The following is a 26,588-nucleotide window of genomic DNA, read 5'->3' as shown; positions in this document are numbered from 1 at the left end:
TTTTGAAGTAAACTCCACCCCCAACATGGGGCTCAAAACTCACAACCCCTAGATCAAGAGTCACATGTTCTGACTGAGCCAACCAGGTGCCCTGAGGTGTATGTAAGAATATTGAAAAGAAAGAAAAAGGACACCAAGGATAAGAAACTATTCTTTATTTTAGACAATGTCATAAAACTTTTTTTCATATTCCCCCACTTGTTACCCTTAATCCTCATCTTTTAGTTGAGAAATAAGGCTTGAGAAAGGTGAGGGGAAAGTCATAAAGGGTAAAGTTTGCAGCACTAACAAGGTGCTTCCCTCCTGCATAGCTATCATATCTCAAATTGGCATTCTGGAAGAACAGTCTTCCAGGAAGTGCTGATAGGTTTTCTCCAGGTGGGGAGGGGGCGGCCAAGATGTCCATGCTCCGTGTGGGAAACAGTAGATTAAGGTTAGTTTTCTTTACTCTAAAAACAGGAATTCTGAGTCATTAATATTCGAATGTGAGTTGCTCTCCAACAGGAGAAAAGGTGTATACAATGTTCCCCAAACTTTTTGAGCAAATCATCCTTTTTTTTCATCAAATACATCAGATATAGTTTAGCGTACTGATAAATACGGTTTTTTGAGATGGGAATTAGCCTGATCTCTTCCCATTTTTCCTCCCATTGTCTGCTAACACCAGCAACAGAGTGCCTCTAGAATCTAGACCACTGGTCATACTGAGAAAGGACAGGTTAATCAAGGATGGAATGGGAAGAACCAGCTGCCTTGTCATTTTTCATTTCTACTTGTACATTGTTTTTTAAATTCAAGTATAGTTGACATAACAGTGTTATAGCTGCTTGTACAATTTTTTCACTCCCCTAAGTTAAGCAAGATGTACACCCCCCTCCCCTCCCTTAAGTAATCCAGTTGGGTGCCACTTCCCTCCTTTTGTGACAGAGCACCTAATTCATCACTACCTGAAGGGACAAAAAGAGTGCTACCGAGACCAGACGGTGGCCTAGCAGAACAGATCAAATGCTACCACAGGACAATATACTGAGAAAAGAGAGTAGCCTCAAGAAATTCTGCAGAAACATTAAGCAATACTTTAAAAAGCGCTGGTTGAATCGCCACCAGCAAAATTGAGAGAGCATTTATGGTCACCTCGGGCCTGGATCCCGGCTACCTCTTGGCTTGAAATGCGGCTAGGCTTTCCTGAACAAGGTGTCTGCCTTTAGGCTCTAATTGCTTTAGTTTCAGCCTCTTCTGGGCCTGGGCACAGTTCTGACACTGATCTGCAGCAGACTCTGTTTCCTAAGACAGCCTGACCACATTGAGGGGTTGTAAAATAATCTCCATGCATGGTTATTAACTAATTAAACTTGCATTCAACACCATATGCTGATAGGATGAGGCAAAGGATAAGGTTCAAATCTTAGATCTTTCTGAGCAGGGCATGTTAGGTGATAAGTAGAGGGAAGGATTAGTTGCAAGCTGGATGTGAGCTCAGGCTGAGGCATGAAGGGAACTGTCTCCTACTGGTTTAGAAGCGCTTGGGGCTCCCTGAGCTCTGGTGCAAACTACAAGGGTTTCATTCAAGGAAAGGTATGATGTGGGCATAAAACCATGCTTCCGACAGTTGAAGATGGTCCCCTTCTACAGCCAGGAACACTAGCTGGCCAGCATCGTCCATTTTCTTTAGCCCCAGGCGGTCCTGCAGAGAGAAAGGCCATAGTTAGTCAAGAGGCCTAATGAAAAGTTTTACAGTTAAAATAGAAAGGAAGAATGTTCATTGGCGATAAATGCCCAAAAAGCAGTCTCTGCCCTGAGTAGTAAAATGTAGGTGTACTGTCTGTCGAAAATGCCAAAAAGGATACCTCCTTCCAGTTTTCCTCCTAAGCGTTCGAAACACACATGTAATTGAGACTGTTGTCTGGAGTTCTATATTCTGCTTTCTGAAACTTTCCTAAAGCTTCTGGAGGACCACCTATGTGGGTGGGCAAGCCACAGACAAAACTGCCTCAAAATATCAGTTAAGTGAGACTGAGCCAAAGACAGGAAAACATTAACTTAAAACACAGCCAACCTTTCAATAACCTCAAGACGCTTTCCCATCCTGCAGTTGAGGATAGCATTACCCACGGTGCCACAGAACACGTACGGCTGGGAGGACGGGCAGTCGACGGTGCCGGAGTGTTGCTTGTAGCTTACTGTCGGTTTGGCTTTCACGATAGGGAGGTTCTTAGTTGTAATTTCCAAAGCTCAACAGACCCCAGCTTCCCTTTCCTTTGATCTCACCCAAGCTGGGGCACCAGATGCAGGAGAAAAGCTAAGAGAGGAGACCACTGGCCTCTGAAGGCAAGTGGTGCAGACAGCACTTGTGACTTTTGGGAGAGTCCCAACAGCATGGAAGGCTCCAGAACTAGAGGTCATGAAATGGTGCGACCTCTGCTTGAGAAACGGCGGGGGGCCTACTGCGCTTCTTCGGGCTCCTGCAGGAGCTCCCCTGGTCACCGCCCTAAATTTCAAGATGGGACTTCGTATCTGTTCATGTTTTAAAGTAACACCTCTCCTATGTTTTCATGATGCACGGGGGATTCTTGGATTTGCACCCTGCACAGCAGCAAAAGAAGCCAGTTCTGAACCTTTTTATCAGAAGGAAGGAGCTGGAGATGATGTGACCGTTGCGCATACTTGAAAACCACGAGGTACAGGTCTTTCATTTGGGATCTACATTTCTGTAAACCGGCGCCTGATAAGCTGGTGTAACAATCAGCACCCTAACAAGCCTCACCCGTATCAAAGCCGGACGCTTCCGGGCACCCACAGCTCCCAGGTATACGGGACCGGGTCTATCACCAAAGAACCTAGCAGCTTCAGGAACCAGGAGCGGAAAAAAACAGCACCCTTCTCCTCCCCAGTTACCTGTGTGTACAGAGTGGTCTCCTGCAAGGGAATGGTTTCCTTGGCTTGGCCACTTCGGTAAAATCCAAACCACTGAAGGAGAGGAGGCAGAAAGGTCAGATCAGATACATAGCACACACTGTCAGACTGAGACTGGCTAGTCGTTAAGATAACCAACAGTATCACAAAGTTGTAGCGAAGAATAAAAATAGAGTCTATCTGAGTCATCTCTTTTTCAGGGTGGATCCTGAGGGAGGAGTTCATCTTTCCCAAGAACTTTCTAATTCTCCGGAATTCCTGTTTCCTACAATTACTGAGCACCTATGCTGTGAAAATCCTCGTGCTAAATTCCACACCCGAAAAAAAAAAAAAAAAAAAAAAAATATATATATATATATATATGGTCCCTGTTTTCAACAGTCTACGGAGGCACAGAAGCAACTGTGTAGCACAAGGACCAGCAAACTTTTCTGTAAAGGCCAGAACAAAAGCAGCCACTGACAATATTTTAAAAAGGAATATGACTAATTAATAAATAAATAAAATTAAAACTGAATATAGCTGTATTCCAATAAAAGTTTGTTTATGGACCCTGAAATATGAATTCATATAATTATGTCATCAGATATTTTGATTTTTTTTCTAACCATTAAAAAGCGGTTCATGGGCCATACAAAAGCAGATGGCAGGCTGGATTTGGCCAGCAGGCTGTAGTTTGCTAGTCCCTGGTGGCCTGACATAATGTGATGATTCTGCAAAAGAGAGAGCAAATTCTACTTGGAATAGGGATGGCATCCTGGATGGAAGAAGTGACCACTTGAGCTTGGCCTTGCTAGATGAATAGGAGCTCATCAGGTGGAAAAGCCCAGGGAAGGGAACTCTAGAGACTAAAACGCATGAACAAAGGCACGTAAAAGAAACACAGGCCAACTCTGGGTCACTTCAAAAAGTACAAGATGGCTTGATCCTAGGGTATGAAGCGGGTAATGAAGGAAGACTGGGTTGAAAGGACAGGTCAAGGCAGACCTTGCGTGCCAACCTCAGGGATTTACAGACTTTGGGCTGGTGGTTTGGGTCACAGGTCTCTTGGAAAATGTGGTAAAAGCATTAGACCTTTCTTCAGAGAACACAACTTCATAATTTTGCAAACAATTTCAGGTGGCGGGGGTTCCAGCCCCCACTGTCCCAGTTCTAGACCTCAGGTGACGACGCCCTAAGCTACACAAGAGGTGGCGGAAAGAGACTGAAGGTTTTTCCCCAGCAGGCAGCTGTTTTTTAATACCATTTACTCCTTGGGTCTCCTGGCATGTTTTGCTGTGCCCATACAGTGTCTCACCTCAGAATCCACTGGGTCCACAACGGAATCATTCAGGAATTTCACCATCACAAACTTCTTCAAGGCCATCAGGTTTCTCTTGTAGGACTCATTGACACCCTGGAGGAAAGGCCAGCGGTATTTCAGGGACAACATCATCAGGTTCCAGCAGGGATGTTAAAGCCTTTCAGTGCTCTGGTCTCCCCGACCCTGGGCCACCATATTTCTTCTCCATGGTATGGACTGCTTTTCCAGCTCCCTGCCCAGAATGTATCTTGTACAGCCTTTTCTTACCATCCTATCTGACCGGCAATACCCCAGCCAACCAGAGCACACAGACGCCAGCGGCCATGAGTCTGTCACTGCACCCTATAGCCATCCATCACACAGGTTAAAGGCTACTACCCAGAGAAAGCCAAGGCAAAATGAGAAACTACACATTCTGAGTGGCTCTGCAATACTACTCTGTTTCTCCCCTACTGCCCTTCAAATTTTGTTTTTAAAAAACAGGGGCGCCTGGGTGGCTCAGTCGGTTAAGCGTCCGACTTCGGCTCAGGTCATGATCTCACAGTTCGTGGGTTTGAGCCCGGCGTCGGGCTCTGTGCTGACAGCTCAGAGCCTGGAGCCTGCTTCGGATTCTGTGTCTCCCTCTCTCTCTGCCCCTCCCCTGCTCATGCTCTGTCTCTCTCTGTCTCAAAAATAAATAAACATTAAAAAAAAATTAAAAAAATAAAATAAAATAAATAAAAATAAAAAACAAAAATCGGGGGCACCTGGGTGGCTCAGTCTGTTGAGCATCCAACCTCGGCTCAGGTCATGATCTCACAGTTTGTGGGTTCGAGCCCCGCGTTGGGCTCTGACAGCTGAAGGCTCAGAGCCTGGAGCCTGCTTTGGATTCTGTGTTTCCCTCGCTCTCTGCCCCTCCCCCGCTTGTGCTCTGTCGCGCGCGCTCTCTCTCTCTCTCTCTCTCAAAAATAAATAAAATTTTTAAAAAACAAAAATGGGTGCCTGGGTGGCTCAGTGGGTTGAGCATCTGATTCTTGATTTCAGTTCAGGTCATAGTCTCTGTGCTGAGCATAGAGCCTGCTTAAGATTCTATCTCTCTCTCTGCCCGTCCCCCTGCTCACATGCACATGCGCGCTCTCTCTCTCTCTCTCAAATAAAAAAAAAAAAATTAAAAAACCCAAAAATTTCGAGATAAGCCCGCTATAAATTGAGCCATGTAGTTTACCAGAATCTCTCAAACCAAGCTCATGCCTGGGACCCACTCCGCAGTCTCTCTTCTAAGTAAATCTTGCTTCCGAGGAAATCTGACCCCAAAGGGACCCACTCAGAAGGCTTCCCTCAGTAAGACAGCAGCTGCGAAGTTCCACTTAAGCCAGCCAGCAACCTGCTGAGCTTACCCTGCTTCTTCAACACAAGGAAAGGAAAAGGACCTACGGGGAGAAAGCCAGAAGAATCTCAGCCTTCCTAAAAGGAAACAAAGTTCAGAAGCACTGCCTCCCAAAAAACAGGACTTCTGCTTCCCAGGTTCTGCCCAGGATACGTTGGGTAAACAGTCACAGCTGATCTGTTCGTACTGCCCCAGAAGCAAAATGAATGCACAGCTACGGACGGCAGCCTGGGATGGGTGCTTACTCTCTCCTGGTTAATATCTGCCAAGAAGATGCTGTGGTTGCGGTACATGTCCTCCTTTATGGGGTCGTGCCAGTATTCTGCTTGCACCAGGCTGCAGGAAGAAGAAGGAATGAGTGAAGGGGACCGAGCTGCAGGTCAGTCAGCGCACTGGGTGCAAGCCCCTGTGCCTAGGGGACCGTGCACAAAGAGACTTCAAAAGGACGAAAGATCGGAGCCGCCAAGTCCCAGGCCTGGCCCGTAAATACAGCAGACAAGCCTTCCACTGGTGAAACAGTTCAAGAGCCCCATTAACAAGACACCGGAGGCAAGGAAGTGCTATTTAGCACGATACAAGAGCCCCACAGAGTTAGGAAAAGGACTCAGCAATATTGGTTTCACCATGGCCGTGAGCCCTACCACACTTATACCTCCAGGTCAGGGTGGCACAGGCTGTCCCGCCCACAACCCCACCTCCTTCACCCTCCTCTGCTTGCCATTCCTCCCGAGAGACTCAGCCATCACCACCTCTGTCTCCTCTGCACCCAACCATCCCATCGCTCTCTCTTCACCCCCCTTGCCATCCTCAGGCTGGGAGGGAGGTCTAACCTTTCAATCACGAAGCGTTTTTCCTATCGTTGACCGATGACACTAGTGTGCAGGATTCTGGTAGGTCACACGATTTTTAAAGACAAAAGGCAGGGATCTGGTGTTGTTTATAGCATTAGTTCAGACAGGTTTTCACGTCCTTTTACTTTCCCTCCAGTCTCTCTGCTTCCCCTCCCCTCTGGGCCTTCCCCCACCCACGCTGACCCCTCCCCAAGTCCTCCCTGCAGGCACTTCCACTCAGTTCCCGTATCCACACCAGGATCCACACCGCAGCACTTCCACCGAGAGCTGAGCATGAACCCGACGGGAGAAGTCCTCTGGGGCAAAGGAGGAGTCAGAACACAGGTGGGGCTCTCTAGCCCAGGCTGGCAGGGGAAAAAAGAAACACTTCTACACCACGAGCTCTCCAGCCTGAGTGGAAGAGCTGCCTCGGAGGTGATGATCCAGAAAGTTCCACTCAGCAGAGCAGGAGGGCATGAGAGCCCAGTGGAAGCAGCAGAGGTCAGCGCTCCTCACGGCCAGGGCAGGTGCGACTGAGGTCAAAGGGGGGCGCTGTCAGCCCGTCGGCAGTCAGAGGGATGTTCTATAATTTCTTTATAAATGTTTGGGAAGTGGGGCGCCTGGGTGTCTCAGTCAGTTAAGCGTCCGACTTCGGCTCAGGTCATGATCTCACGGTCTGTGGGTTCGAGCCCCGTGTCGAGGTCTGTGCTGACGGCTCAGAGCCTGGAACCTGCTTTGGATTCTGTGTCTCCCTCTCTCTCTGCCCCTCCCCTGCTCGTGCTCTCAATGTTTAGTTTTCACTGATTTTTTAACATGTGATGAACTCCGACCACTTATGAAATACTGACATCGGCACTGGTCTAACACTGTGGTCGCTCACCCTGTGCAAGCTGGCTCCCTGTCCCCGCAAGGACGACTAGCTCCCTCAGCAGAGACACGCTGGCTGGCGCTCAGCAGGACAGCTCTGCCGAAGGGAAGGGACGGAGACAGGGATGCCAGACAAGCTCCGAAACAAGTCGGCTGGCGCTGAAGGAGGGGTAGGATGTGGAGATGTGAGCAGAAGGGAAGGCAGGATGGTGAGGAGAACAAGGGAAGAAGCTTCAGGAGTGGGCGCTCAACAGTGTCAAATGCTCAGAAGCGGTGAGCCTGAGCACACACACGTCCACACAGGCGGCCAGAGTTCCTTCAAAAAACGGTAAGTGAGGGGCACCTGGGTGGCTCAGGCAGTGAAGCGTCTGGCTCTCGGTTTGGGCTCGGGTCATGATCTCACCGTTCGTGAGTTCGAGCCCCACGTTGGGCTCTGTGCTGACAGAGCAGAGCCTGCGTGGGATTCTCTCACTCCCTCTCTCTCTCTCTGTCCCTCCCTGCTGGTGTGTGCTCTCTCTCTCAAAATAAATAAATAAACTTCAAAAAAAAAATTTTTTTTTAACGTTTTTATTTATTTTTGAGACAGAGAGAGACAGAGCATGAACGGGGGAGGGGCAGAGAGAGAGGGAGACACAGAATCGGAAGCAGGCTCCAGGCTCTGAGCTATCAGCCCAGAGCCCGACGCGGGGCTCGAACTCACGGACCACGAGATCGTGACCTGAGCTGAAGTCGGACACTCAACCGACCGAGCCACCCAGGCGCCCCCAAAATTTTGTTTTTTTTAAATGTCAAGTGAATAAATGCAAATGTCTTTGGATCTTGCCAGACCAGGTTCCGGACACCCAGAATGACAGCGGGGAGCCCAATGGCTGAAAAGGCAGTAGTCCTAGGTCACCTTTTTGTGTGAAAAGGAAGCAGAGCTAAGAAGGGGCAACAGGAAGAAATGAAGGACATTTGGTTTGCGAGAAGCTGGGTGCACAGGCAGCAGTGGGGGGAAGGGCCTGAGGCTGAGCAGAAGCTGAAGTGCTGCGGGAGGTGGAGACGTGGGGGGAGGCGGACGGTTCTTCAGGAGGCAGAGAAGAAACATGGGCTCGTTATTATCATCTCCTTTGCACCAGTGAAGGGCCAAATTCAGGGAGGTTAAGCACCTCTCTCAAAACCGCTACACAGTCACAGACAAGGTAAGCTAGGAGCCTAAATCTGTCTGAGTCCACACTCTTTCCAATGCAGCCCGCTCACGAGGCTGTCAGCGCCCCAGAAGTTGGAGCCTTTTTTTCCCATCTTTCTGTTTTTAACGTTTATTTATTTTAAAGAGAGAGAGGAGGACAGAAGATCCACAGCAGGCTCTGTGCCAACAGCCAGGAGCCCAGTGTGGGGCTCCAACTCGCAAACCATGAGATGGGTGACCTGAGCCAAAGTCGGGACACCCGACTGAGCCATCCAGGCACCGCCCCCCCCACCCCCTACTCCCCACCACCCCCAGTTGGAGCCTCTATCCCTGAGGCCTGCTCTAGCCACTGTGGCTTAGAGACAATAGCAGAAGCATGAGTACAGCACTTACATACACTGGGCCTCTTCTAAGCACTTGACATACATTAACCTATTTAATCCTGACAAGAATTCCATAGGGGAGATGCTATTATTAGCCTCGTATTTACAAATGAGGCAGCCATACCCAGAGTAATTAAGCAGCTTGCCCGAGGTCGTCCTGCTGGGAGGTAATAAAGCCAGAATAGCCTAGCAGGCAGTCTGGCCCCTGAAGTCTTGCTCTTAACCACGATACACGCGTACTGTCTCTGCGGACTGTGGGGTGCACACAGCACCCACAGCCGTGTATTGCACAGACCCAGGTTGGAATCATGGGTATTTGCCTCTCTGAGCTGGATTAGAATTATATTTTTTAAGTAATCTCTATGCCCAACACTGGGCTCGAACTCACGACCCTGAGATCAAGTCGCAGACTCTTCTGCCTAAGCCAGCCAGGCACCCCTTGAGCCGGATTCTGTGCAGGGTTGTTGTGAAAATTAAACAAGAGCCGTAAAGCTCGGTAGCGTGTCCACGCGTGGCACAAATTCCACAAAAGGTAGTGCTCTCAGACCTGTCACCATCCCCTTCTGTCCCTCCTCTCCCACGCTCTGAAGCCAGCTGCTTACCAGCAGGCTCGTGCAGAGTCCGCAAGGGGAAATGCTGGTCAAGTCCTAGAGGAAGAGGAACAAGCGCCTGAAGAGGAGCCAAAGGAATGCAGCAGAGCTTGCGCTGAGGGGATGGCCAGACGCTAAGAAGGTCTGATCTAAGTCACGAGATGACTTTTGGTAGAATCTGACAATAATTTAAACTCCAGATGAGGGGCACACTGAAACCTTCCGACTTCAGCTCAGGTCGTGATCTCACGGTTCGTGGGTTTGAGCCCCGCGTCGGGGTCTGTGCTGACAGCTCGGAGCCTGGAGCCTGCTCCTGATTCTGTGTCTCCCTCCCTCTCTGCCCCTCCCCCACCCAAGCTCTGTCTTTCTGTCTCTCTCTCTCAAAAATAAGTAAACATTAAAAAAAATTTTTTTAATAAATAAACTCGAGATGAAACAATAAAAGTCCAAGCACGGCCAAGACTTGGAGAGGAACTGGGTAAACGTTGCTATAGTAACTGAAGTAGCGTGGTCGCTGGGTGGAAATAGACAAATAAGCCAATGGAACAGAAGCGCAGCCCAGAAACAGACTCAAGCATAGAAAACCCCAGGTAGATGAAGAGCATGAGAATAAAAACAAAACGTTTTTAAAAAATGAGAGGAAAATATGGGGTAGGAGAATAGCTTTGTGCATCAGTCAGAAGGACTGATAAAGTGGCCTGAATCCAAGTCAGAAGGCACTGCCCCAGATGCTGGTTGTACAACACTGTGAAGGTACTTAATGCCCCTGAACTGTACACTTAAACATGATTCAAACGGGGGAGGGGGGCGCCTGGGTGGCTCAGTCAGTTAAGCATCCAACTTCAGCTCAGGTCATGATCTCACAGTTCGAGAGTTCGAGCCCCACATCGGGCTCTGTGCTGACAGCTCAGAGCCTGGAGCCTGCTTTGAGTTCTGTGTCTCCCTCTCTCTCTGCTCCTCCCCCACTCATGCTCTGTCTCTCTGTCTGTCTGTCTCTCTCCTTCAAAAATAAATAAAAACATTAACAAATTTTTTAAATGATTCAAATGGCAAATTTTTATGTTTTATATATAATATAAATATATTATATATAAACATCTATAAACATATATATGTTTTACCACAACTTAAAAAAGTAATGTAATACACCCAAACCCAATGAATTATACACTTTAAATGAGAGAACTGTATGGTATGTGAATCGTAGCTCAATAAAACCGTCTAAAAAACCAAACTGCAGTCAGGTGAGCATCCAACTCTTGATTTCAGCTCAGGTCATGATCTCATGGTCATGGGACAGAGCCCCATGTGGGAGTGGAGGCTGCTTATTAGGATTCTCTCCCCCTTCCTTTGCCCCCTCCCACTAGTGCATGCCCCCATTCACTGTCTCTCTCTAAAAAATTAAAAATTAAAAAAAAAACTAAAAATAAAATAAAAAACCTGTTACATGAAACGAAGACACCATAAGTAAAAAGATGACCCACAGGCTGGGAGAAGTTAAGTGTAACATACCTAACAAAGAAAGGCTTAGTATTCATAATACATGTGCACATGCATGTATATACTTACAAATCAGTAAGAAAAAGAGCATCCAACTGAAAAACAGGCAAAAACTAGAATAGGCAATTCACAGAAAAGGGACACCTGAGCAGACAACAAATGTGAACAGATGTTCAAGCTGTCCAACAGCACATACAGATTGGAATGCGAAACCATTCCGCACACATCTGACTGACAGACATGTGACATAGGATCAAAAGTTAGTAAGACGAGGGGCGCCTGGGTGGCTTGGTCAGTTAAGCATCCAAGTCTTGATTTTGGCTCAAGTCATGATCTCTCAGTTCGTGGGATCGAGCCCTACGTCGGGCTCTGTCTGCACTAACATCACAGAGCCTGCTGGGGATTCTCTCCCTGCTCCTCCCCTACTTGCACGCGCACGTGCTCTCTCTTTTGCACTCACTCTCCCTCTCTCCCAAAATAAATAAACTTTTTAAAAAATTATGTTTATGAAGAATTTTATTTTTTTTTAATGTTTCTTTTTGAGAGAAAGAGAGAGAGAAACACAGAATCTGAAGCTGAGCTGTCAGCACATATCCTGACATGGGACTCGAACTCACAAACTGTGAGATCATGACCTGAGCCAAAGTTGGATGCTTAACCAGCTGAGCCACCCAGGAGCCCCAGTAAATACATAAACTTAAAAAAAAAAAAAAAAAAAAAAAAAAGGTAAGACTGGAGAAAACAGGAACACTCACACTCTGTTGGTGGGAATAGAAATTGGTACAACCACCTCGGCAATACCCAGTCAAGCCTAAAATGCACATGCTAACCACCAAAACAGCAGCTCAGTGCACTGAGTGTTTTCGAAGTACTGTTACTATGTTAAACACTCTACACCTATTAACTCATTTAACCTTCTTTACAATCCGTAAGGTATACTTATTGCTCTGTTTTACAGATGATGGAATTAAAGCAGAGACGTTACGGAGCATTCCCCAAATCACCCAATGAATCACTAAAAGTCTACATGTGAATTCTGCTAGTAGATAAATTCTTGTACGAGGACTGCTAAGTAATAGAAAATACATACATTGGTCTCCAACCCCGGTTCCTGGCACAGAGCTCCTAAAACCTTGTAACTTCCTAAGTGTTATGTAAGAATACTGGGAGCATCTTTTGTCCTACTCAGGAGGCTCTGGGTGGGCTCCTAGGTGGTTCCTGGAAGGGGCTGGTCACCAGAAAGACCAAACCTCCATCTGAAGCTCGGGATTTTCAACCCTGCTCCCCATTCTCCAGAGAGGAGCTGGGGGCTGGAAATGGAGTTAGTAACTCTGAAGCAGAGAGAGAGGAAGACAGAGAATCTCAATCAGGCTCCGAGCTGTCAGCACAGAGCCTGATGTGGGGCTCGAAACCACAAATTGTGAGACCATGACCTGAGCCAAAACCAAGAGGTGGACACTTAACTGACTGAGACACCTGGGCGCCCTTCTACTACTCTAATTTCTTGACAGTGGTTGTCACCAGAGAAGGAGGACAGAGAACGGAACCTGGCAGAGATATGTAGAATTCAGTGTTATCTGAAATGTTTCAGTTCTTAAAATATCTGAGACAAATATGACAAAATATTAATTTTAGGTCTCAGATTACATTACTCTTTATACTGTTTTGAACAGTTAAAAAGTGCCTAAGGGAGCTTCAGTGGCTGCCTCAGTATTTCCAGAAAAGGGAGTGGCAAGTTGAGGGTGAAGGCATGGGGACAGCGGGACACCTGTGGATGAGCGCTCTATGAGAGCTGCTGGGGGCAGAGGCCCTGCCAAGCACTGGGCATGCAGGGCTGAGGGCCGCGGACCAAGGGGAGGGCCACTTAGGAGAGCAGAGCTGGCCCAGAGGAAGAGGAGAGGCCAAGGCTGAGGCCAGGGCAACAATGCAGTATTCCCTGGGGCAGGGATGGGCACAGGATAGCGAGGTGGAAACTGGAAGAAGGAGAAATCCAGGAAGGGCTGCCAGCTTCTCAAAGGGGAACTCGAAGGCAGACTTCACATCCACAAGGTGAGAGAGAACAGTCACCCTCACCATTCCTCACTGCTGCCCGCACTGAGCCTGGCCAGGGACTGGTGCGGGAAAAGGCCTCCCTCACTAGCTTCCCGAGTACTCCATTAAATTTGCTTTGCTAAGGCTGAATGATCTCAACAGTGTAGAAGACATCTTGAGGGGTCCCTGCCTAAGTCAAAATCAACCCTCCCTTGTCTGGGAACTGTATCCTTCCTGCCCTGCCCCTCCTGGTTACAGGTATGTAACCAGGTATGTAAGGTCCCACTTCTGTGGCCACAGTCAATGACAGAGACCTGACCTGAGCTGGGCCATGGTCCCTTCCTCAAGAATCTGGATTGGGACAGAAGATTCCAGCCTCGCCTGAGATAATAACCTAAGCAGAGACGATTAAAAACTTAGAAGCTGGGGCACCTGGGTGGCTCCGTCGGTCGAGCATCCAACTCGGCTCGATTGGTCAAGCATCCAATCTCATGGCTCAGTTCGTGATCTTAGCGTTTGTGAGTTCAAGCCCTGCATCGAGCTCTGTACTGACATTGCAGAGCCTGCTTAGGATTCCCTCTCTCTGCCCCTCCCCTGCTCAATCACTCTCTCTCTCAAAATAAATAAACTTAAAAAAAAAAAACAAACCCAAAAACTTGGAAGCCGGGCAAGGCCACCTTTCGCCATGTGGGTGGCCAGAGAGGCTGGTGTGCATGGAGAGAGGCAGCAGCAATGCCAGCTGGAGAGAGATGGACCTGGCTGTCTGTGACTCCCATTCCTTGATTCTAGAACCTCTGAAACCTTGAGTACCAACAGACTATGAACTACTTTAAAAATTTACTTTGGTTTGATTTGGTTATTCGCCTGCAACGAGAATCCTTCTGGGTACAAAGGGCAGCCTAGGAACATACTGCCAGGAGAACACAATCTCCTTCTGTCCCTTTACGCCCTCACCTCCCCCTTCCCGCCTCTCTACTGGGACTACCTGCCTCTTTAAATCTCATACTGACCATCTGCTAACCGGAGATATACATAGAAATATAAAATAAACTTTACAAAGAAAAAGCAACCCCATAAAATTAGAGAAGTATCAATCTGTAAATGAACTGGTGAGAACTCAGAATCCATTCCCCCGGGAAACCATGTGATACATGCTGAGATGTATCCTGGCTTGCAGTCTAGTTCAGCTACATTATGAAACATATCTCGTGTCATTCCACTTCCTCGTGTCATTCCACTTCTCTCCATCTCACGGAGCGTCCACACCACCATCACCTCTTAGCAAGACGCTGCAACAGCCCCTGCTTTTCCTCTACCCACTTTCCAATCTGCTCTCTACAAAGCAGTGGAGACCTTCCAAAAACATGTATCGGGCCATGTTACTCCCTTGCTTAAAACCTGCCAGTAGCTTCTCTTGATGTTTTGAAGGAAACCCAAACTGCCAACGTGACCTGCACGTCCCTGCCGATGTAGCCCCTGCCAACTCTCCCGTCTATCACTAAACTTGCTGCCAGGGCCTAGAACGAGCCCAAGGTGTCCCAGGATCAGGCCTTTGTGCCTACTGCTCCCTCCGCCTGATGGCTCTTCCCTTAGCTCCTCCTGTGCTCCCTTTCATCTTTCAGATCCCAGCCTCAATACCTATTCTCCAAAGACCATTTTGTCCAGAGTAGATACAGTTTCCACTACCCTCCGCCATTTCTTTCCACCACGGCCTTAGCACTGTTAGGGGTGGTCCCTGCCTCTGTTCACTTGGAGCCTCCTTTTCCCCACTGACAGCTTACTGCATGACAGCAGGGACCGTCATTGTCTCATTCTCCCTTTATCTGCCAGACCTACCACAGGGCCTGGCAAACTGCAGTGCAAAAGCTGATGGAACTATGAATGGAATGCTTTAGAACTGCAACTAAAAGAAAGCAAAACCACTGCAATACTTATAAATAACGGAAACAGGAAGTTCAAGTTGAATAAATACTTTCAACACAACACCACTAGCGGTAACAGCCCAAACCTGCCTACTTGGTAAGAACTGAGCACGGCACCGAATTTCTGTGCAGGGAAGTATTACCACGTACTCCATGCTGGGGAAGAGGAGGAGGTCTGAAGACATACTAGGCCACGTAACTAGACGGGATAGAACTGAGTGTCTCCCAACAGGTGCCTAGAAAGAGGGGCATTCTTTTTTTTCTCCCATGTCTGAAGAGGTCTTTATTTTCCCTTCACATCTGGTTGCTCCTTGAAGGTTGGGCATAGAATTCTAGGATGGAAATCACTCTCCCTTAAAACACAATGGTACTGTGGGTGCGTGGGTGGGGTACCTGGGTGGTGCAGTTGGTTAAGCATCTGACTCTTGATCTCAGCTCAGGTCATGATTTCACAGTTTGTGAGTTCGAGCCCCGCATCAGGCTCTGTGCTGATGGCGTAGAGCCCGCTTGGGATTCCATCTCTCCCTCTCTCTGCCCCTCCCCTGCTTGTGCTCACTCACTCTCCCTAAATAAATAAATGAATACATTTAAAGAATTAAAAAAGAACACAAAGGTACTGGGTGGCTCAGTTGGTTAAGCATCCGACTTCAGCTCAGGTCATGATGTCACGGATTTTGAGTTTGAGCCCCACATTGGGCTCTGTGCTGACAGCTTAGAGCCTGCTTGGGATTCTTTCTCCCTCCCTCTCTGTTCCTCCCCATCCCCTCATGAATAAATAAATACAAACGTACATAAATAAGGACACAAAGGTACTGCATCACTGCCTTCTAGCTAGCAGTGCTGCTGGCAGGAGGGGCGGTCAGTAGTACGGATTCTGTGGGCGGCCTCCCTGGGGTCTCCTCTTTATCCCGGTGCTCTGAAATTTCACAGGAGCGTACCTCAACGTGAATCTTTTTTCACTGTTGCCCTAACCACTCAGCGAGCCCTTTCTGTCTGGAAACTCATGTCCTGTCGACCGGAGAAATTTTCTTGTATTGTTTCTTTGATAATTCCAATCCACCCTTTTCCTCTGGGCGACTTTCAGAACTCCTATCGGTCAGAAACTGGACTTCCCAAACAGCTAAATGTCTTTCATTTTGTCAGTTCTCTCTTTTTTTTTTTTTCCTTTTAACCTCTTCGAGGTTTTGTTCTAATTTCTGGGAGATTTCCTCAAGTGCATATTCCCATCTTGCGCATTTTTGTTGTTGTTGTTTTATTTTTAATTTCCAGGAGCTCTCTTTTACTCTCTGATTGGTGATTTTATTCACATTCTTTTCTGGTGCCCTGGATTATAATTCTTTATCTCCAAAGATAATAATTATAGGCTTTTTTTTTTTTTTAAGGTTTTCTTTGGCTCCTTGAACTGCCATCTTTTCTTTCTAAGTTGCTTTTTATACTTTTTGTTGGTTTTGGTCTGTCTTTCGCCTTAGAAGCTTTCCTCAGATGTCTGACTGGGGGTCCGGGCTCATGGTTTATACAGACACCACAAGAGCTGGCTGGAGGCTCCTCATGTGAGAACAGAGCCTACCTCCTGGTGGCTTCACCTCAGGGGGGTCAAGAGGAATCCTATCATCTTGGAGGATTCCAAAACATCAACCTGTAGATCTTTTCTCTGGGGCCAGTCAGGTTTTCCAGAGACGGGCCTGCCGCTGAACGACACCCTCGCAGGTAAGAAGCCTCAATGCTACCATTCTGGGAACTGAGTGGGAGGGAAGGGGGAAGGCGTGGGTTTTCTATGTGGTGTCTTACCACCATCCTGTGCCTGTTGTCTCAGAGGCTGGCACTTCTCTAGTTAAATTGCTCCAGAGAATAAATTTTGCTTTTTTTGTCACAATGGGGGAGGAGCAATCACTTGGATGTGCACTCACGGGAACGGCGGTTTGATCATTCCTTATATAGAAAAATTTTTCCCCAACAAAAAGTCCTGTTTTTAGCCCCAGGCACTTATCTCTACCTTCCAAAGGATCTTATGCACCTCATTCCTGACCCTTTCTGGAGCTATAAAAAGTGAACCTGTTCCCTCTTTGTCAGTGCATCCTTCTATAGAAATACAAGGTTTCGACGTTTCCTGCTAAAACAATTATCACTCATTCATCTGCTTTCTTTTAAAAACGTGTTGACATCTTTTACTGTCTCTTCTCTCCTGTTTTCTCTGCCCTTGTGGGTTTATTACTTTTTATTCTTTTGCTACTAGTTGATTATTATTCCAGTAAAAGGAGGAAGTGAAGACAAACACATCAATCTACCACTTTTAATCAGTTACATGTGACTGGCTCCCCGCCATGACTGCTCATTTATAGTCACTAATAATTCTGATTGCCAAGGGTTGTATTTGGTTCACAAAAGAAACACAAAGAAAGAAAACGTTGAATTTTTCTGAGGCATCTGGGCAAGAGTTAGAAGAATAATGAGTAAAGAATAAATAACAATGAAGTTTAAAGAAGTCACACATATCCATGAGCAGAGAGAACACGTAGAATACAGACAACTGAGCTGTGACTAGTCAAAACAGAGTTAGGGGTAAAGCTTAGCAGAGGTTTGAGATGCCTAATGGGAAAGGGGGTGGAGACATAGAAGTATCTTAGTTTCAGGGTGCTTAGCTGGCTCAGTCGGTGGAGCATGTGACTCTTGGTCTCGGGGTCATGAGTTTGAGCCCCACATTGGGTGGATTTGAAAAAAATAAAATAAAATCTTAAAAAAAAAAAAAAAAAAAGTATCTTAGTTTCTTTCACTGACCACCAGGTGGCACTACTGACCCAACACAGCTTTGTCGCTGTGCATGTAGCCAAAGGGTAGGAAAGGAAGAGAGAGCTAGCGGTAGTTGTTTCCATATGTGAGTCACTGGCAAGGCTGAACCCTGGAAAATGGCTTCAAGGAAGTGTTGTATTGAAGAATTGGTATTAGACAAAAATGATATGCTTTGAAAACCTCTAGGGTAGGGGCGCCTGGGTGGCTCAGTTGGCTGAGCGGCTGACTTTGGCTCAGGTCATTATCTCGCGGTCCATGAGTTCGAGCCCCGCGTCGGGCTCTGTGCTGACAGCTCAGAGCCTGGAGCCTGTTTCAGATTCTGTGTCTCCCTCTCTCTGACCCTCCCCCATTCATGCTCTGTCTCTCTCTCTGTCTCAAAAATAAATAAACGTTAAAAAAAAAAAAATTAAAAAAAAAAAAAAAAAAGAAAACCTGTAGGGTAGCTACCAGAGCCTTACTAGTCGATGCCAAATCTGTTATCGTTTAGAATACTCCACACCTACTAAATCCAAATCTAATCTCTGATCCCAGGAATGAAGCCCCAGGATCCATTTTAATGAATTTCCCAGGGGTTCTGATGTACAATTTAAGTTTGGAAACAATTGAAAAGAATACACTCCAAAAGTGATTCTGTACATTTTTAAATATCCAAACACACCTGAGTAGTTGCAAACACTGACATAGGAGGCTAAACCCTCGTTACTGACAACACAAAGAATCTGTCCTCCAAAATATATATGGTAATTTCTTGGGCTTGGGATTTTTTAAAGGCTCTTTTGTTAGTTTTTTTAAGATGGAAATTTATTTTGTTTTTAATTACATTCTTTCTATATTAAAAAAAAATACCCTAAAAAAACCCTGGGTGGCTCAGTCGGTTAAGCGCCTGACTCTTGATTTTGGCTCAGGTCATGATCTCACAGTTTGTGACTTTGAGCTCCATGTTGAGCTTTACGCTGATGGTGCAGAGCCTGCTTGGGATTCTCTCTCTCCCTCTCTCTCCCTCTTTCTCTCAAAATAAATAAAATAAATTTTATATATATGTGTATTAAAAGAATACCTTCCCTTCCTTTTTAAAATTAGTATTAAAGCAGTTTTAGGTTTACAATACAACTGAATAGATAGCACAGAGATATTTATAAAAAGCCTCTCATTTGAATATCACTGGCCCCTACTCCTGGAATCACTGCTACCCTGAAAGTCAGCATGATATTTTCATGCAATGACAGTTCTGTATCTTTTTTTAGCCAGCCATACATACCGTTCTTGAACAGCTTTGTTGTAAGCCCCAACATTCAGTGTTTTTCTGATCAAGTCACAGATGTGAGAGCTCTCCCCTGGGCACCGAGGGAGTCCATAAACACCTACAAGAGCAGAAGCCAAATATCCATTCTTTCAAGAATTGTGTACTGAGTAACTACTATGTGCAAGGCACTGTGAGGAATAAAACAGACCTGAACTAACCTCTGATCTCGTTCACTTATTCCTCAAGAAAATATGTACTGAGGGGCACCAGCGTGGCTCAGCTGGTTAAGCATCTCAGGTCCCAGTCTCACGGTTCATGGGTTCGAGCCCCGCATCAGACTCTCTGCTGTCAGCACAGAGCTCACTTTGGATCCTCTGTTCCCCTCTCTCTCTGCCCCTCCCCTGCTTGCTCTCTCTCTCTCTCTCTCTCAAAAATAAATAAACACTTAAAAAAGAAAATAACGTAGAGCATGCATACCATAACCAGCTTCCCCCTGACGCTCCTATACTCTTTTCTGCCTAAGGACCTTGGCACCGGCCGTTCCCTGGTAGATGTATTTCCTCTCTCACTGCTTCAGTGGTTGGACTCATTTCATCTCTCAGGTCAGAGCTTCGGGAAGTCACATCCGACTCCCCTAACTCAAGTAGTGCCTAATCCCAATTCCTACCCTTCCCCCAGTTATACCTTCCACCTTCATCATCCTCATCAATAACATTTTCAGGGTTGCCCGGCATAGTTCTAACCATATGTTGGCAATAATTCATTTAATCTTCATGACCATGAAGAGAGGAAATCATTATTTGTACCATATTACAGATAAGAGACTTCTAAACAGGAAGATGAAATACTCTGCCCAAGGTTAGATACGAAGTGCTAAGAGTCAGGATATGAACACAGGCAGTTTGGCTCTAGAGCCCACACCTTTAACCACTGCCCTGTCTCTTAAGTATTATCCTATTTTTTTTAATGTTTATTTATTTTGAGAGAGAAGGAGAGCAGGCATGTGCACGACTGGGGGAGGGGCAGAGAGAGACCCGGGGCTCCAACCCACAAACCATGAGATCATGACCTGAGCCTAAACCGAGGGTTGGACGCTTAGCTGACTAAGCCACCCAGGGACCCCCTGTCCTATTTTTTTTTTCTTGATCATAGTTTTCACTCTATTTATTTATTTCCTTGCTTCATTGTCTATTTCTTCCCTACCCCCCAACTAGAATGTTAATTTCCTGAAGACAGGGACCTTGTCTGTCTTACAGATTTTCAATACATGTTTGTTGACTGAATGAATAAGGTTTTTACCAACATACATTTGAATAACACCTGTGTTTTTTAAAAACAAGGAGCATGGGTGGCTCCGTCAGTTAAGCATCTGACTCTCGATTTCGGTTCAGGTCATGATCTCATGGTTAGTGGGACCGAGCCCCATGCTGGGCTCTGTGTTGACAGTGCAGAGCCTGCTTGGGATTCTCTCTCACCCTCTCTCTCTGTCCCTCCCCAACTCATGCACACGCGGGTGTGCGTGTGTGCTCTCTCTCAAAATAAATACACTTTTAAAAATAAATAAATAGGGGCGCCTGCGTGGCTCAGTCGGTTAAGGGTCCAACTTGAGCTCAGGTCATGATCTTGCAATCTGTGAGTTCGAGCCCCGCGTCAGGCTCTGTGCTGACAGCTCAGAGCCTGGAGCCTGTTTCAGATTCTGTGTCTCCCTCTCTCTATGACCCTCCCCCATTCATGCTCTGTCTCTCTCTGTCTCAAAAATAAATAAACGTTAAAAAAAATTTTTTTTTTAATATAAATAAATAAATAAATAAATAAATAAATAAAATCAAGTGGTCGTGTGGATTAAAACAGAAAAAAGCAGGCAAAGAAGCCAAGGTTACCTTGATGTTGTCCCCCAACCGAGATCAGATTGATCATGGGTGGTGATGGGCATCTCTGAGCCACTGCCCTCCTGGGGGAGAAAAGGATTATCAGATGGAAATGTATCATCAACCACCAACTTCCCAGATGAAGCTACTTCATTCTCTGTGATTCCCCAAAGCCAGGGAGTGTCAGGATTTCCCCCAGATGGCCAAACAAATCCTTATTCTTTCACAGAAAATAAAGTTCCATAAAGCTTTTTACATGGAGACATCTTAGAATAGTGTTCCTTCCAAGATAGATGAAGAGCTCAAAAGAATTAGAGGAGGGGCTAGATCCGAATAAAAGAAAAAAAAATTCAATCCCACGTAAGTCGTATGACATCACAGAACAGGACTTACAGAAATTGGCCTCCCTGGGAGAATCCCATAGCATTGTAGCCTTGCTGTAATTTAGGGTCCTTAGCCAGAATCTGACACACTGTTGTTACTTGGGAATTGACATTCAAGAAGAAGCTGTTCTCCACATCCTAAAAGAGGAGCCACAGAGGAAGGATGGGGATGAGAACCACCACTGGTGTCTTCTCTAAGAAGGCAAATTTGTTTAGTTGGAATCTGCACACAAGCCACTCAAGAGTTAAAGTATCATTGCAAGATTTGCTGCTAAAAATGCAAGACAAAGCATTTTAATAGTATATTCTATGAAATCACTCAGCAAACCTTCAAAGGAACAGAGCTGTGAAGGGCCTTACCTCCATCAGGGTCTTCCCAATCTCTAAAGATAAGACATAAATTCCAGGTATTTTCTTCTCAACCATTTTTTTAATAGCACCCATGCTTAAGGGATTACAACAGCTGTCTCCTAGACAACAAAGACAATGGCAGATATTCATGAACCAGGTTACATAGTTTTTAAAAAGTTTTAAGCTTCAAAGGGCATTATAAAGAATGTGAAACATGACGTGTCTGGGTGGCTCAGTCGGTTGAGCGTCCAACTTCAGCTCAGGTCATGATCTCACGATTTGTGAGTTCGAGCCCCGCATTGGGATCTGTGCTGACAGCTCGGGGCCTGGAGCCTGCTTCAGATTCTGTGTCTCCCTCTCTCTCTGCTCCTCCCCTGCTCACACTCTGTCTCTCTCTCAAAAATAAAGATTAAAAACAAAAATTTTTCTTAAGGTGAAACATACAGAATGGGAGAAAATATTTGCAAAAGGAAAAAAATAAAAAGGGAGAAAATATTTGCAAATCATATATTTGATAACGGTTTAATACCCAGGATACACAAAGAACTCTTACAACTCAACAAGAAGTTAACCTAACTTAAAAATGGAAAAGGGACTTGAACAGACATGTTTTCAAAGGAGATATACAAATGACCAACAAGCATATGAAAACACGTTCAACATCACTGGTCATTAAGGAACTGCAAATCGAGGCACCTCGTGGCTCAGTCAGTTGAGCGACCGACTTTGCCTCCGGTGGTGAGCTTTGAGCCCCGCATCAGGCTCCATACTGTCAGTGCAGAGCTGGCTTCTGATCCTCTGTCCTCCTCTCTCTCTGCCCCTCCCCACTCTCAAAAATAAACACTAAAATAAATAATTTAAAAAAGGAAATGCAAATCAAAACTATAATGAGATACCACCTCATACCCACTAGGATGGCTTTAATTTAAAAAACTGGAGGGGCGCCTGGGTGGCTCAGTCGGTTAAGCGTCCGACTTCGGCTCAGGTCACGGTCTCGCAGTCCGTGAGTTCGAGCCCCGCATCGGGCTCTGGGCTGATGGCTCAGAGCCTGGAGCCTGCTTCCGATTCTGTGTCTCCCTCTCTCTCTGCCCCTCCCCCGTTCATGCTCTGTCTCTCTCTGTCTCAAAAATAAATAAAACGTTAAAAAAAATTTTTTTTAAACTGGAAAGTAGCAAGCAAGGATGTGGAGAAATAGGAACCCTTGTACATTGCTGGTGGAAATGTAATATGATGCAGCCATCGTGAAAAGTTTGGTGGTTCCTCAAAAAGGTAACCCTAACAATTACCATAGGATGCAGCAATTTCCCTACTAGATATCTACCCAAGAGAAATTAAAACATGCCCATACAGAAACATGTACCTCAATGTTTACAGCAGCACTATTCGTAATAGCTAAAAGGTAGAAGTGACACAAATGTCCACCAATGGATGAGTGGGTAAACAAATTGTGGTATACACATACAGTGGAATATTATTCAGCTGTAAAAAACAAAAGAAATACACATGCTACATACATACGTACATATGCTACAATGTGGATGAACCCAAATTCACATTAAATTCACACTAAATTCACATTATTATAAGTGAAAAAAGCTAAACACAAAAGGTCACATAATGTTTGATTCCCTTTATATAGGATATATCTAGAACCAGCAAATCCATAAAGACAGAAAACAGATTGGACATTGGACATTGGACAGGAAGTGTTGGGAGTGGGGAACACAGTGGTTACTTACGGGGTACAGTGTTTTCTGGGATGATGAAAAAAACTTGAAACTAGAGAGGAGCGCTGGTAAAACAATATTATGAATACACTAATTGCCACTGAATTGCATACCTTAATATGGTTAATTGTAGGTTACATGAATTTCACCTCAAAAAAAAAAAAAGACCATTTTTTGCGTGGCTCGTGTTTTATCAAGTAATAACAAACTTCAAAAGCCCACACAATACAGTTGGGACACCGAATTCATAACTGAAAAGTAAGCAGAGGTGCATATTACCCTGCCTTATCATTTGGAACATCTGGGGTTAGTAGAGTCAAGAGCACTTAGGAATCAAACTCAAGGACTAGGACTAGGGAAAGAAAAGTGAAACGCCTAGGGCACAAAATTTCAGGAGGTACTCACTCGCAGGTTCTTGCAAGTGCTGACCCTGAACTTCTACGAGCTAGAAAGTGAGTGCCTTCTTAACTTTTGCAATGTAGGGGTCTCCTTGCCTCGTCCTACTCCCAGCCCTGTTTCTTTTCCTGTTTCAAAGAACTAAAACCAAGAACTGGAAGAAAAGTGACTGGCCGCTCAGTTGGAGAAGTAGGCTGAGATCATTTTCCATCTTGAGCTTAATCATCCCATTTCTAACTTAAGAGGAACTTTAAGAATTCATTTTTAAAGAAGGAAAAGCTGAGGCTTAAAGCATCCTCTATTTCTCTCATAATAACTTCTTTTAACTCCACTGTAGTAGCCCTGGAACCCAGCACAGAGCTTTGAGAAAACTGTTTATATTTGCTGACTGTAATTCCTCTTCAGGGCTTGCTTGCTTTCTTTCTTTCTTTCTTTTCTTTTTTTTTTTTTTTTTAACAATTTCATTTATTTATTTACTTACTTTAATTTGTTTTAGAGACAGAAAGAAAGAGTGCGAGCAGGAGAGAGGGGCAGAGGGAAAGAGAGAGACTCTTAAGCAGGCTCCATGCCCAGCGCAGAGCCCAAGACCGGGCTCGATCTCATGACCGTGAGATCGTAACCCGAGCAGAAATCACAAGTCAGATGCTCAACCAACTGAGATAGCCAGGCACCCCCAAAACTGCTTTTGTTAAGGTTATTAGTGATCTTCAGATTGCTAAATCCAATAAGCAGTTCTCACTTGACCTGTTGATAAAATTCCATGCAGCTGATTACTCCCTTCCTCTGGAAACATTTTCATTGGACTTCCGGGACATTGCACTCTTCTGACTTTCCTCCACCACCACCGTCTCCTTAGCTAGTTTCTCCTCCTCTCAACCTCCAAATGTTGGCAGCGCCTCAGGCCTCAATCTTTACACCTCTTCTCTCCTCTGTGTACACTCGCTCCCATGATCCTGCTCAGTCTCATGGCTTTAAATGCCAGCCATACACTGAAGGCTCCCAACATAAATCTCCAACTTGTATTTCTGTCCTAGACTCCACACTCCAAATGGCTCTACAACATCTGGATGTCTAACAAGCATCCCAAATCTAGTAAGTCCAAAAGCAGACTACTGATCTTCTCCCTACCCTAAATTTGCTCATCGTACAGGCTTCCCCATTTTGGTAAAATGACAACTTCATCCTTCAACTTGTCCAGCCCCAAACCATGGAATCATCCTTGACTCCTTTCTTTCTTGCTCATCCCAAATCTAATCCGTTAATAAATCCCATTGGTTCCACCTTCAGAAGATACACAAACTTTGACCGCTTCTCAGTATCTCCCCTATTACTATATTGCTTCAGGCCACCACCATCTCTTGTTTTAAGTTGTTGCAATTGCTTCCTAACTTGTCTCCCTGCAAATGTCTGTGTCCCTCTACAACCTATTCTTAATATAGCAACTAGAGTGGTCCTTTTTAAAGTGTAAGTCATATTATGTTACTCATGTGCTCAAATCCCTCAAGGGCTTTCCAACTCATTGTAGCCAACTCCCTTTGTAGGCCCCAGCATCCCCACCCACCCCAACCTAAACCCCTATTTTCTTCTCCTTGCTCACTCAGTTCCAGCCCCGCTGACCTGAATGTTGTTCCTCCAACATATCAAACATACTTCTGCCTCAGGGCCTTTGCATTTGCTGTTCCTTCTACCAGCTATCCACAGGGTATCCTCCCTCATCCACTTCAGCTCTTTGCACAGATATCACTTTCTGGGTGAATCCTTTCCTGACCCTGCTTATAAAATTGCAAGCCCCCATCTCCATTTCTCTCCCACTCCCGGCTTTACTCTTCTCCATTGCATTTGCCACCATTTTATTTAAAACATATTACATGCGAATGAATAAAAGGATGGATGTCCTGGTCATGCAGCCACAGCCAGGACTGCCTCAAGTGCCAGACGCTGCACCCTGACGCCAGCGCCGTGAGAATTAAGCAAGAACCGCCCAAAATACCCTAACGCAGCGCACGGGTCTCTGCCAGAGCTCACCAAAAGACAGCCCCTTCTCCTCTCTCCCTTTCCAATGCAGAGGAGCCCCCCCAAATCCTAAGACGTCGGGCCAGCCTGGTGCTGTGCGACCACGGTCCTCGCTCTCCACCTCGCACTCTGCCGATGCGAACCCAGGTTGGGAAAGAGGAGTCGCCAAACCCTCCTGCTTCTCTTCTCCCTCACTCACCCATTCCATGCCAGATGACCAGCGGCAGCGGCACCGGCGGGCCGAGATGCCCCAGTGCAGGTGCCGCGCAAGACCCCGGCAGGAGAGCGACGGCCAAAAGCCACAAACAGCTGGGCGACGCCATCTTGACCCAATCACGTGACCGCGCTCCCCGGGCCTGGACCCGGCGCCTCCGGGGGCGGACCGCGCGCTCCCCCCCGCCCGCCACCATCAATCAAAATGAATGCCCAGGGTCATTCAACGCTTACTGCACATCAGACGTTCTTCTGTGTGCCTTTTCCCTGTTAGCAAATGTAATCCTCGTAACGCTGTGTACGCTTCTCCCCATTTTACAGGTCTGGACACTGAGGCGCTGAGAGTTTGGGTCAGGTGCAGAGTTCACCGAGATAGCAAGTTGGTGGGTCCAAAGTGGTTACTCAGCTGACGAACCGTACTGCCTTTGGGAGAAAAATGCTTTGTGGAGGGAAGAAAGGAAGGAGGGATTCGGCTCTTAGAGATGGAAGGTGAGGGATCACTTGCAGCCAGGGTTAATAATGGCAGGGTGTGGTATTCGTCCTGGATCTTGAAGGAAAAACAGTATTTCAACAGGCAAAGATGAAATGCAGGAGGACTGAAATGAGCCAAAATATAGAGGTGGAAAAGAATGGTGTGGTTGTTTTTGTTTTTTTTTAGAAGTGGCAGGGCTTCCCGACTGACAAGAACATGTGTTGGATGTGGAAACCACTGCCACTGCCTGGTTTAATCTCAG

The 26,588-nt window shown here is 46.1% G+C and overlaps 1 protein-coding gene across 1 annotated transcript; it reads right to left on the bottom strand.

The window, feature by feature from the left end:
* Positions 1 to 140: 140 nt before the first annotated feature.
* PPT1 (palmitoyl-protein thioesterase 1) lies at positions 141 to 25,994 on the bottom strand. Its single transcript, XM_060626506.3, has 9 exons — positions 25,841 to 25,994; positions 21,515 to 21,624; positions 21,165 to 21,292; positions 20,784 to 20,854; positions 18,919 to 19,021; positions 5,828 to 5,918; positions 4,211 to 4,309; positions 2,896 to 2,967; positions 141 to 1,684 (listed from the first exon to the last, which is right to left on the bottom strand). Exons 1-9 carry the CDS (start codon positions 25,962 to 25,964, stop codon positions 1,562 to 1,564), a joined length of 921 nt encoding a protein of 306 aa, XP_060482489.1. The 5' UTR covers positions 25,965 to 25,994; the 3' UTR covers positions 141 to 1,561.
* Between the last annotated feature and the right edge of the window lie 594 nt (positions 25,995 to 26,588).

Source organism: Panthera onca, chromosome C1 (genome assembly GCF_046562875.1).
Source record: "Panthera onca isolate mPanOnc1 chromosome C1, mPanOnc1 haplotype 2, whole genome shotgun sequence".
In the NCBI taxonomy this organism is placed as follows: Eukaryota; Metazoa; Chordata; class Mammalia; order Carnivora; family Felidae; genus Panthera; species Panthera onca.
The sequence above is the reverse complement of the archived record's forward strand: the minus strand, read 5'-3'. Positions and strand labels throughout refer to the sequence as shown.